The sequence below is a fragment of the Sinohyriopsis cumingii genome, chromosome 18 (genome assembly GCF_028554795.1).
Source record: "Sinohyriopsis cumingii isolate HCF-2022 chromosome 18, ASM2855479v2, whole genome shotgun sequence".
NCBI lineage: Eukaryota > Metazoa > Mollusca > Bivalvia > Unionida > Unionidae > Sinohyriopsis > Sinohyriopsis cumingii.
Genome location: NC_142978.1, coordinates 60,658,753 through 60,673,081, shown reverse-complemented (window position 1 = coordinate 60,673,081; position 14,329 = coordinate 60,658,753). Strand labels below are relative to the sequence as shown.

Here is a 14,329-nt window from a genome sequence, read left to right as displayed (position 1 = left end):
GACATACATTTGGATTGTGTAGATTAGAGATTAAACATCGGTCTTCCACGTGCGGCATTCCATTTAAATTTAGCTCTGCTTTCATGCGTATACAGGGATTTTCATAGTGAGTCATATTTTGGGAATCGGTTTTAAATATACGATGGAAACATGATCGGTGCAATATGATGAAGGCTTAAAAACATGTCCTCTACAATGATTGTACAAAATATTTTTTCCTAAATATTGTCCATGTTTATTCTTTTAGTTTCGCATTCGAAAAGTATAAAACAGGTCAGTGAGCGTTTTGCTAATGGAACGTACAAATTATTTCAGGCGAGATGGGGTTGCCAGTGATTATAGATCCGAACAAATTATCACCCGAAGAACGCCAGAAATATGACGAGGGATTTAGGAGAAATGCATTCAATCAGTACGCAAGCGACATGATTTCTCTCCATAGACGTTTACCGGATGGAAGAGATCCCGAGTAAGTTTAAAAATTCAATGGAAAGCCCTTGCATTTGTCACGCATGATACATTTGAATGCTGCGTTATTACGTGTTTTGCAACAGAATGGCAATGCCTAATAAGCCAACTGGAAAACAAATATATATATATATATATATATATATATATATATATATATATATATATATATATATATTACTCTACTTAAAGCCTCCTTTCAACGAACCCAAGGCATTTCCACACAATTCGTCTCGTCCGAAATCATTTCGCCCATCCCCACCCCAAAAATATATTGCACGTATGAGAAATCTTTATCTGAAATAAGTTATTAATTGAATGTATTAAAAACTGTAAAGAGAGGATGCTGAATATTTTTATTCTCTGTATTACATGTTCTTAATTTGGCTTGATTTGTTATGTCGTTGTTTTGATCAATTATGGGAACTATGATTGGTATAGTCGGAAGTGTGCATACTGATTAAATTTTCGCGTGTTCTCCATCGCTTATAGCAAGCTTATCCAAGGAGAACCGGTAAAAGCTTATTTTGTGTAAATGACATTCATTCAAAGCCATCAACAATACCAAATTTTATTTAAAATATACATAATTATTTGCAGAATAAATGGAAAGCAAAACGATTCTGTTTGACACAAATTTGGACGAACTTGCGGTCGGAACTACCTATTAACTCTACTTCCCCTTACACCTATCCTAAACGAAAAAACCCGATTAGTCTAGCCGTTGATCGTCTGAGCATTTGTAGGACTCTGGTCATTAAACAGACCAGTAAAACAATGTATACACAAACTTGTCAAGTTGTCTTTGTCAAACGTATGGCCTTATGTGACCGGACAGACTATTAATGAGAGTTGTCTACAACAGTACAGGCATCATTAATATTTAAAGTGTTTAGTTTCAGTTTTTTAAGTTTATACTAAACACATCTCACCAACTTTGTTTTCAAAATTTCACATCGACGACTCATAATTTCATGATCGTAGGGATGGAGCTTTGCAATTCTTAACACAGTTTATTATATAACGTAGACTGCTGTTTCGTAAAATGCACTGACAATTTTGAACTATTCTGCATACATGTACATATCTGTTCGTCAAATATCTTACTTGCTCGCTGACATACTTTCATACTTTCAGTGATCGTGAGAACGTAGCAAACGTGAATCATCCATTTTAGTGAAAATACTGAATCTTTGTGTTTATTCCATGTTTGGCACAGAGCCCCGTGGTCTGGTTCATTATTTCGAATGATCTCTGCTGCACACTTCTCTGCAAGACTAACTCATCGGGATATATAGATTTTACTAGTTGCGGCCGGTAACAACGGCTTGCCAGTTTATTCAAAGCATCTGCAAACTTGACCTGGGAAAATAACCTACCCTGTATCTTCGAAGCTTTTACGTTGTAAGGACATAGCGATGGGGGACCACTCAGCCAGTTTAGCCAGAATGAACAAGTTTAAATCGGACATACATATTTTTAACTTTAAATTTCATATCCCTGTACTAAAGTATTTCAGGACCACATTGTTTGAACATAAAAAAATACCAAAGTTTCTGAATCAACGTTTATATTTGTGTTATCTTTGACATTGATAAGCTGAACCACTCACGTCTGTCTAAAACCAAACAAGGACCCAAGTACCAGGACCACAGTAAACATCGATGTTGGCTTTCATATTGAGATGCAGAATTACATATTGTTTGAAACAAACCAAAGTGTCCTCAAGTTTGTGGATCATGGTTATCTTTGCAGCCTGACACATTTCTGAAAACAAAACTATACAAAGACCCTGGGACAAAGTGTACATTAATGCTGTTTTTAACATTGAGACGTAGAACGTAATGTTTTCATCTCTTTAACTGTTTTGGACTGCTTTTGTAATACTAAAGATGCATAATTGCACAAAAATAGATTTTATCGAATTTAACAGTTTCGAGTTATGTAAAATAAATATTACATGAATTTAATATAAAACCAAAAATGTCTAAATCAAGAGATGTGTATTTTTTTTATAAGGTTGAATGGAAACATATGCGGTCAAAGATATTTGTGTTACCAAATAAGATGCAAGAGAATACAATTGTAGATTTTTTTATAATTTCAAACATAAAATGATACAACTCAATGCTTAAGAAAAGATGTTGATTTACATATTATATACGTAATGGTGAAACACATAGATAATAAGTATCAACTCTAATAGCAAGATGATTGAAACAATAAAGTATGAAAATGGAATAAATTAGGCATTTAATGAGTAATAAACAAATTTGAATTCAGCTGACTTTAGAGAACAGTTATATATCTGGTAAACTTGACAAGGGCAATCTGCACCTTATTATTGTGATCCTTGATGTTGACGTTTTCGGTTTTGCTGCATATTCTCTGGCGGCTAAAACGTCATATTCTGGAATAATGATGCCTTCCACAAGTGACAAAATTGTGTTATCTGATAGGTATTGATTGATGATCCCTGAGCGTATTGAGCTGGCACTCACTATGTTTGCCATTGACTTCCATTCATCAATGATGATATTGGGATCCTTCATATCATCTCTTTAATGCGTAGTTTTTTGCGTCCAGCTGTTCTCTTGCCATTTGTAACGTTGCCGTTGAGCATGTTCTTTGGATGCATCTGTCTCAATCCTGTTCACGTGCTTATGCGGCGCAAACGTTTTTGTTTAAGGATTGCCAGGATGCTTTATAGTTTTGCCTTGGCAAAGACACCAGCATTTTTTGGCGACCTTGTCTTTCCATGTGGTAGCAATGATACAACACTTACAGCGTAGGTGGAAGCTGTTGACATTTTCTCTTGGTGGCTGTACGTGGTCCTTGATTCGCTGCAATCCCACAGGGTACCGAGGACACAGAACATATTTAAGATCTTACTCTTGATAATATATATTTTGTTATCCTAGATGAGTATTGTATGTCTGCTGATGGTAGAGCCCACCAAACCTGTCCGTTGTTGATTTCAGCGTCAAATCAACGGTTGACTGTCGCTGAGGATCCTAGATAGCGGAACATACTGATTGCCTCTATAGAGGGAGTTCTCTGGCTGTTGTGCAAAGACTTGTACCATGACATTGGTGTTACTGATGCTCATAGCGACGGGAAGATATACAAACGAAACGATTTTGGACCAACGTCCTGAGTAAGTAGCCAGAGCTCTGTCGCCTGCTAATACACGTTCTCTAGTCAGGATATGCCTCATTTTGGTCGTGGCTTGCATCCTGGTGAGGTTGTACAATTTTCCATCGGACCTCGTGTTAGGATGTACGCCTCCCATTTCTGATTAGAAAGCATAGTTACGAATTACTGAGACAAAGATGTCAGAGAGTAATGGTACCAGAAGTCATTCCTTTGTCAGTCCATGATAGATCTCGAAGCTGTCGGACGTGGAATCGTCAAAATATACTATGTTTCGCATATCATCCTGAAATGAACAGATCAGAATGAATAGATTCAGAGGGCAGTCCATCTTCTCGAATATCTTAAAGCGTACTGCCCTGCTGACCGTATTCATTGTACTGGCGAGGTCAACAGAGGCAGTTCAGAGTGGTTTCTGCTGCTCACTCCGTTTCTCTTGCATTTGGCATATAGTAAAGATCATATGTATATTTATCTACCTTCTCTGAAGCTACAGTGCACCTACAGAAACACTCGGTCTGTGAGTTATTGTAGTCTCTTACGGAAGACCCATACAACGGCCTTCCGTGTAATGTTGTGGAGTGAGATGTCCCTGTTGCTGTAGATTCCGCTGTCGCATTCATTTTTTTAATATTGTGATACTGCCGATTGCATATGCTAGGATCTTTTTCATGCCGATTATAATTACAAATATAGACCCAATTCCAAAATATGTATTATGAAAGAAGCGATTGACGAGCGCTCTTAAGCTACTAACTTATCAAACTTCCAATAGCATAAGGGCTGCTGAAACTGCGTTGATAGTGTCAGACTCACAAAGCACGGGGTCGCAGGATTCATTACCCAAGCAGACCATCTCGGGCTGGCTTGCTCTAAGTGTCATTGGGATAAGCATTCATCTCTCATTTCATTGGCATGGTATAGTCAATATTGTGTTAAATGGAGTTAAAATAACAACAAAAAGTAACAGACGTTGCAAATAAAAATCTAAAGAAGGTGCTGCATGTATGAACAAAGTGACTATATGATGTTTATGCTTGTATTGATTCTTTTCGTTAAAAAGTATTTACCTTGCCTAAACGGATGAAGTGCATCAAGGGTAAGAATAGGCACAAAAATGAATTAATTATTCAAATAGTAACTGATGGTAGTTACAAAATCATCACTCCTGCAATATCACTTTTTATTTGTGAATAGTACCTTTCAACATTCTACGATATCTATGTAATTTTGCCCATGTTAACTAATTTTTAACTTGGCTTTATTCACTGTTTAATATATATTACGATCAGTTAATTCTTCACATTTTCCATTGATTAATCACAGTGTTTGATTCTACGATTGAAACTCTCATTTTAAATTGGATGATTACACATGTTCTTAAAAAAGTTTCACCTTGCTTTCTTCATTTGTGGCAATAACGTGCACGTTTAATCCGAAGTTATAATTATGATACCTTTGCCTAAAACATTCATCATACGGATCTGTTTGTTTTCTTCTTTTATTCATTTCTGCATCAATTCGTGAACTTTGTTTTATTCTATATAGCACTGAAAACATCTCGTTTTCTTCAGATGAATATTTCTGCAGGCTTTCTGACGAGGTTTAAAATGGCATGTGCTAAGTGGGTAATAAGACCAAGAAAGTATGTAGATGAGTATGGAGATAACTTTGATCGGATGCTTTTGCATACTGTTTGCTAATAAGGGTATTTATTTACAGTGCACTATTATTCAGACACCTTTAAATGTCTTCTTTACCTAAAGACCAAACGTATCCCCTAAACTATATAATTTCATTTAAAACAAAATTTAATATTTGCTGATACCATCAGCTATGAATATTGAAAAAGCTAATCATAGAGAGGTTTTACTGAGTTCACACCGAGACGCATAACAACACATGAACTTTTATCTGAAAAAAGTGTAGGGCAATAAATGCTCTATCATTTGCATTATCTTCATTAAAAAATATTTGTCGCATTTATTGTAGTAAGATTTCAAACTAAACACCGCAAAGTCTAGTTTTATTGTAGATTCTGTGCATTATAATTTGAAACAGAAACATTAACACCCAAGTTATATTGTAACATCATCATTTACAATAATTGCACTGCATTTTATTCAACAAACACACGAGTGGTCCAAACACGTTCATGTTTAAGGTTACGACATTTAGAATTGCTATCTGGTTTAGACTCCTTTAATCCTGTATAAACCGTTAGAATGATCCAGGACCAATACATTCTAGTGTTATGTATATTTGATTTAATTTAATTGTTTGTTTGTTAGTTTTAATTATTTGTGTCATAACATCCTATTGTAATGTAACTTTATTTACTGGATCTGACATTGTCCATTAATTCATTTCAGTTCTGTTTGACGTGACTGTTATATTTGTTTTTTATAAACAGCTAATAATAGAAACACTATATCTAGTTTCTAACCTTGACTCAAAATCAGTGATATCTTTGGTAAACAATATTTTTATTTTTTTATTTTTCTCAGCGTAAGAATACTAAGTTTAAGTGAAGGCCATACCTGGACGACATGACAATTATCCTTCTGGAAGGATGAACTCTAGACCCCATCCGGGAATCTGTTTTTGTTATAGTTAGTCTTATAACTCATGTTATGATAAAGAATTGTCATTCGGGTTCCAAACATATGTTGTGACCAGTTCTAATAGAAATTTTACTTTATTGAATTTCAAGTGATTCTTTTCCATAGAAATATATAAGTGCTTCTACAGAATTCTTGGATAAAGAAAATTATTAGAAGTTAAACTGAATTCAAAAGTGGAATAATATGTTCTGTGATTCAGGAAAAAACTATTGACACGTTCACACTTTGACAGTTGCAACATACTTCATTACCTTTCATTTAGGATTTCATCGGGGTTCAAACTCAGTTTCATTTAGGACATTTTATTACTAGGACTTCTATCTTGGAATTCTTGGATTTTTTTGGATTTAATTCGAACTACCTTTCTTTTTTCATTTTTCACTTTTATTGTAGGGAAATATTTTTTATTTTTTTTTGTTAAAGTTTTCAGAGCTTGTTGTCTTCACTCTTTTCTGGTACATATTTTAAGAGCAAAGACTCGTAACACTAGTTATTCTCTCAATCCAGAGTTATTTGACTTGATCAATTTGTAAAACTGCGCTTTTCAGCAATGTCCATACTTTTCAGATGTAAACATACAGAATACATGAACGATTTGCCCGATGTGAGTGTCATCATTATTTTCCACAACGAAGCTTGGTCCGTATTACTGCGCACGGTACACAGCGTGATGGACAGATCACCACCTCATCTGCTGAGAGAAATCATCCTAGTTGACGATTTTTCAGATTTTGGTATTGTTATTATTATTATTATCATCATCACCATCGTAATTATTAGTATTATTATTATTATCATTAATACTGTTCAGTGAATATACAAATATTGTAATGTTTTACATCTTTATCATTGGAAAAGAATATATCCATCAGAAACTTTCAATTGTTAGCACAATTCGGCCATTTCACATCAAACATATAACAATCAGAAGGGAGGGTGAACATACCTACTTTGGAGCAAGTCTTCTTTGAAAATAAAACTTCATATGAAATAAATGAAAATATAAGGTCAAACCGAAGTCTCTAACCGAACGAGGTTTTCTCTAATTGGGTTAGCTCATTTTGTAACTTCATCTTTGTCGCTCTTGTTTTCAAATGCGTGTTTTGTTTACCTTTCGGGCACTCATTGTTGGTCGCACCCTCCCTGCTGCTGTTTCTTAACCAAATATTATATCACGACCTACACGATATCGTGACCGAGAATCGTGTAAATGTATCGTGATAATCTGTGTGGGGTAGATTCTGCTTCTGAAAAGACGTTTTTGAACGTTATCATATCCAAATCCTCTGAACACCACGTTTGATGAATATTTCGCAGATAATGTGTATCATCTCCATTAAACACAACTAAAATATTACGGTTATCTCTGATCACTTTAGGTACTTGAGTATATCGCTGAGTAACATAAATCACGTCTGCCTTCAGAAAATATCCGAGCTGAATTTGATTGTTTGTCCAGCATCATATCATCGTATAATATGCGATTATTAATAAATCCATCCGGGTCATCTACATATGGGGCTATATCAATGTCGGTGATAAAATTAATAAAATTATTGCGTTCTTGTCCAACAATTTTGCATTTGCATTAAAATCTTTAAGCGCGTCGTAACATCGCTAATCATCTAAACATGGTGCTACCAAATGCAAGTTATCACACTCGGCCTATCTCATTATTAGATTCAGTTTTAATTGAGTCTTACCAGACCCAGATAGACCTATGCCAACTGCAATGACATAATTTGGTAGCGCTGGATGTTTTACTGGCTCTTGTTTTCGTGTTGCTGAAATATCAATGACATCCATGTTCTACAAATATAATAAAAAATATGGATTTATATTGTATTTGTTGCACAACATCAACCCCCATCAGTGGATTAACAACAATAATAACAACAACAAAAGCCTGCACTTACAGGCAAGTTTGTGAAATGTGGCACAAAAAATACAAATATATTTCGTATCGTATGAAGACAGGTGTGATAACGCTGCTTCACTGGGACAATTACCAGGAGCTCCATGGACTCAGTATCCAGGAGAAACACATCATCCTGGATATAATTATTGTGGTCCTGGAACCCAACTTGATATGCGACTTGACGAGTGAGATCAACCAAGACCTGGAGAGTATCCAATAAATGCGATTGATCAAGCTTTGTCACGTTCATGATGTAACGTATGATAATAAGGATTTACAACAATGACATATTGCAGATGTGAAGCTGATTCACTCGCTAAATTCCACATAAAGTAAATCTCTCAGATAAAACTATTACGGGCCGGTAATGTATCAACCGATTATTATAATGGAATAAATTTAATATAGCCCAAATTGATATTGGAGGGGTATAGCAGCGATTAGTAAATATGCTGATGCAGCAAATCTCACATGGTATGTTGCTGAAAATTGGTTAGCACGACAGGCAATATGCAAATGTTGCTTCCACCACCTAAAAGAAATTCAGTAATCACATTTTAATGTCAGCACTCCAAATGAAGTTCATCAAGCAGATATTTTGTTTTTACCACACGATACTATTAAAACTGGTAGACGTCAATCACACAAATGCAAATACGCGTTAACTGCTGTTGATGTTGCAAGTATATATAAAGAGGCACAACCATTCTCAACTAAAGCAACAAATGAACTTGCATCTACGTTTGAACGAATTTATCAACGAGGACCCTTGCGATGGCCACAGTTGATACAGGTGTTGACTTCCCTGATCCTCCTGATCCGTTTAAGTAAACTGTTTTATGTTTGGCGACAGAATAATATGCCGATGGTGCAGATGAGAATTATGACATTTGACTATTTTTATAATGCATATCTTTGATTTCAACGTCGGCAGATTCAGAATAACTAAGAATCTTTTCTTGTTTAATTCTCCATTCGCCCCATGATGCATCAGCGCCGATATATAGTTGTTCTACCAATCCTCTATTTTGTTCATATATAAAATGAATCTGTGGCGACTCTAACATTGGCATAAGGATATCTTTTTATCATCGTTAATATATGTATCGAAACGTACGCAACATCGAATATCTTAAATGAGTAAACTACGTTGATTAACCATCAGCGTTACTAATAATTGTACCTAATTTAGGTCCGTCCGATCGATTAACATGACTTCGACTACTAAATGTGCTTTTCTTCGTTGAATCAGTAATTATAAAATCAAGTTCAGCATCATCTATAATTAATCTTGTATAATGTTGTTTATGATCATACGATCCTGCTTGAGTAAATTTACCAATTATGTTTTACCAACATGTTTTGCGATTTTATTTTCATGATTGTCCTCATCAGAATATTTCTTTTACTGTGGTAACGAAATTTGTTTCTATGAACTAAATTACATAATTGCTTCACTTACAACCAACAATAATAATATTTTGTACATGAAGCATATACCGTAATAAAATTATTGGTGCCCACATTTTCTCTGAAAAGTGTTTGCCAAACCAGACATAACAAATCCGATAAACATTTTCAGCAAACTTAAATAACTCGATAATAGCGAATCCAGTCAGTTTAAAATCTGGCAATGGTCCGTTTATCTATACTCTCATAATCTCGTGTGTTGAATGTCCAAATCTGTTTAAGTATTTAGAACATTATCCCATTCCAAGAAAACTTCCAGGATAATATGCAACCAAATCAACTGAAATAACATCTTTATAATTGTATCTGGTATTCCATAATCCGCCTTGTTCATATTCAATACAACTTTGTCGAATGTCTTTAAGAAATTACAATCGTTTTGGTTTCCATGAATTTTCCTTCTGAGCAAGATGATCAGCACCTAATGAAACGGTAAAACAATTACTCAGTAATTGTTCAGCATCGTCATGGGTATATTTCAAGGCAAGATTTTTCATTTCTTTGTGGAGTGATTCTGTACGATAAATATCACCATTAGGTCCTACAAATTGGTCATAATTTCCATCATCGGAACCTTGAAACAGCCACAGGGATATAGGATCGTTTTTACTTATATATCTAATAAAATATAACATAGCATCTTATAGCACTTAAAATTTCGATTTCGTGTGACTATTGTTATAGCTGATATACTGCAAAAATCAGTCGGTGTTGTTAATAATGCTAGTTATCTCAGATTTACTGCTGGGGAAGGAACATTATCTATCTCATAAATTTATATATGAGTGTTTTCATGGATTAATCAAAATGGTCCTGTGGCTGATCCTATTAATGAACAAAAACATAACAATTCCTTGAATAATTTACGAGCTATTAGAGTCAAAATAACAAATTTGCTCGTACTTGAAAGCAAAACGGAAGGTTGCAAAAAGGGTCGTTAAATCCGTAAATACAGAGACTGGTGAAGAAAAAGTATTCCAATCAATGAACGCAGCTGGCAAATAATTCGATATTTGCTTACCTTATGTACAATCTGTCGCAGATAATATTACTAAATCGGCGTATTTAACAAAGTAGTAAAATAATATTTATTCAGTATCTCTCGAGTGTGTTAAATAGAAACAATAAAGGGCGATAATTCTGTCAAGCTCCCTCTCTCTCTCTCTTAGGTACTTACCCCGCTTCTTACTGCGTAATAATATGTGACCGATTTTTTTGGTCATCATTCATTACTTAACTGTCTGTGTGTAATTAGCTGTTAGTGTTATGACTTAATTTTGTAATAGTTCAAATTAGTCGAAGGGTATTTACAATATTTACGTTTATTCCCCGAAATAACTTCATCATGGACATTGTCAAGACAGAATAACAGTAAATCACACACACCTCGTTTATGCGTACAATACAGCTAAGCTATTTTTAGATTTCTGTGTAAATAGCTGTATACAGACCTACATGCATCAAGCTGCAGTTTACAACAATTATGATTAACTCAGTATAATAATAATCATATGTAGGAATCTAGCATAGATAACTTCATAACTATTTCTGAGGCATATATCAGCAAAGATGGTCCGTTGGTATAGTAGTAAGGTGGCTGATTCTCATTCTCGAGGTCTGGCGTTCCAATCCCGTGACTGACAAATGTAGACGATGGCGAATATTTCGTTGTTTGTTTGTTTTTTCATTTAAAAAAGTGAGGACTGCAACCCAGGCATTTCATGTACATCATCTCATCACGTCGAACAACGTGGTGAGTGCGTTTTGTACTGTCCCCAGGATTTGATATTGGGGTGTGTGTGCAAGAAATTGAAAAGGCCCTCTGACACTCTAAAATTTCGTTTCGTTTAGGGTTTCGCTGGGTGTGTGTAAATGTAAGAATTTTTTGAGCCTCCAATAAAAAACATTGGCGTGATGTAAGCTCTCAATCTCACTTAAGGGTACCCCACACAAAAACATTCAGAAAGAGTGTCATCCAAGCCAAAAAGCCTCAAAGAATGTCAACCAAAACGAAAAGGAAAACACGAGCAATGGAAAACATTAGAACAGAATTATCTCAAAACTACAAAACGAAAATCAGTCTACACACTGGTAAGACAATTGAGAAAGATTATGTCAGATCGTAAATATAAAAGTGCTGTCAACAGTGACCGTACTAAATGTGAAAGTAGGAAAAACGTCACTAAAGGGGATTGTGTAGTGAAAATTATGGCAGGCATTTCAGCTTTGTTTGGGTTAACGGATTCTGATGAAAGCAATGACGATTCTGATAATTATATAATAGTTTTCCTTGACAATACTGATTATATAATATTCAGATTTATTTTTTATTTTGATAATAATATTTAAACACACTGATCTTTGTATGATATTTATCCTTGATTTATACCAGGAATTCAGATTTATTTTTTATTCTAATAATAATTTTTATTCTGATCGATTTATATTTATTCTGATAATAATATTTTTTCGGATTGAGTCCTATAATTATTATTTTTTAGTTTTATTTCCCCAACAATTTCAATATTCAGTGAAGAATAATATTTATTCTTAGAATATTTATTCAGATTATAATAATCTGATAATAATATTTATTCAGATTATAATAATCTGATAATAATATTTATTCCGATAATAATATTTAGTTAGATTGCAATATTTATTCAGAATCAAATATATTTTTATTCAAAATATAATATTTGTCCTTGAGATTGTCAAGGCATTCAGGTTTATTTGTATTGTGATGCAGTTACTCTGATTATAATATTTATTCTGATTCAGTCCTATAATTTTAATTTTTAGTATCATTTATCCGAACAAATTATAAACTCTGAATGATTTTTATCATTTTTATATGATTTATCCCATCACATTATGAGTGGTTCTTGGTAGTCATAGACCATTCCCTTCGTTTTTAAAGTTTTTTTTTCCTTTTCCTGCTGTGATACTGTCATGTAGATAATCCAACAGCATTACTTTGAATACAGTATGTGGTCACTGCCAACCATGATAATACTTACCGCCCGGACGCATTAAAGAAGATAACTGTTGTTCTTCGTCGATCGATGGAGTCATTACTAGCATCCACAACGAAAATTTTGTTAGTATTACTTTACCAGCATCAACTGCTCTGGGCCGCCACATTGTATTTGGTTTTTCTGAAAAGTACCATACTATGTCAATTATAACTTTTCTAATATTTCTACAGAATCCAAATTTATGTGATAGTGGATTCACACATGAAACAATTTCTTCTCTAATTAACATTGATATACGTTCGGCAAATCCTAAATTGAAATCGTCATTCATTGATGCTACTGCTTCCCCAACTGCTTCCAGTCTCACGTTGCTACTTTCGGGGGGGGGGGGGGGGCATCAGTGGTATCCTTTGCAAACAGGGGTCTGTTCTTGGACCTATTCTCTTCATTCTGTACACTCAGGCGCTGTCGGGTGTCATGGATCATCCAGTGTCTCACCAATTGTACGTTCATGACACCCAAATATACAAATCTAGCCACCCAACTGAAGTTGATGTTACCATCAAAGGAGTAGAGAGGTGCATTTCTGATGTGAAATCATGGATGACATGTAACAAGCTGCAGATGAATGATGATAAAACGGAGGCTATTCTGATCACAACACAAAGACTTTCTCATTCACATTCTTTACATCAAACAATAAATATCAGCAACGCCAACCTTAAATTCACACAATCAATACTTAACCTAGTTGTTACTCTGGACAGTACTCTCACATTGCACCAACATGTCATGAACATATGCAAGACTGCATATCTTGAGCTGAAACTCTCTCAGCTGATGCCACTAAAACACATGTGTGTTCATTAATACTTTCAAGACTGGACTATTGTAACTCAATTATGTCTGGTTCATCTCAAGATCATACTTATAGTACCACGATCAGAGCACACATCCCCGCTGCGATGTACCGTATACTGGCTATCCATTCGATCCAGAATCAAACACATAATTTGTTCTCTGTGCTAGTTTCACTGTCGGACTCTTGTCCAACACACCTATCCGATCTCACCCATGTGTATACACCAGCAAGATACTTAGGCTCCTCTTCTGAGAATCGTATACTCATTATTCCCACTATATGTGTGTGTGTGTGTGTGTGTGTGTGTGTGTGTGTGTGTGTGTGTGTGTGTTTAGTTTGCATTTTTAGTTTAGTTTGTTAGTTTTTATATAAAAAATTCATTATATGGTATTGTAATGTAACATTTTATGCTGCACTTAACCTTGTCCGAAATCAAGTTTATTTTCTGCTTAACCTGAATTATTCATTTTTGTTTATTCTGTGAGCAAGTAATGCATGGCTAAAATATTATCTCGTGCATGGATTTAATATCAGGATCATTATTAAATAATGTAATCATGTTTACTTGGGTCTAAGTAAGCTATTAAAGTTGTGGCATACATGACATTGCCCAGAATATATAGTACGAAATAACGCTACAGACTTTAAAATTATAACTAACATTTTTTAAACATTTAAGAAGTTTCTGCATTGTTATTTTTCAGTAGGCAATAGTTTTTTTAGAAAATATTAATTGTGACCCGAGATCAATTAGATAATCTTGTCATAATAAATATTTAAGATCTAACAGAATCAATTTGTAAAACTGTCGTATGCAGTAGTTGATTTGGGCTGGAATTTATTTCTTCAAATTATT

At 34.6% G+C, this 14,329-nt stretch overlaps 1 protein-coding gene across 1 annotated transcript in view; it reads left to right on the top strand.

Moving 5' to 3' along the window:
• The first annotated feature begins 226 nt into the window (after positions 1 to 226).
• Positions 227 to 14,329, top strand: part of LOC149776762 (polypeptide N-acetylgalactosaminyltransferase 5-like) — a 61,097-nt gene continuing 46,994 nt past the window's right edge. The window contains 2 exon segments of the mRNA XM_089941351.1: positions 227 to 469; positions 6,813 to 6,979. Coding sequence (XP_089797477.1) covers positions 321 to 469; positions 6,813 to 6,979 — 316 coding nt within the window. The 5' untranslated portion in view covers positions 227 to 320.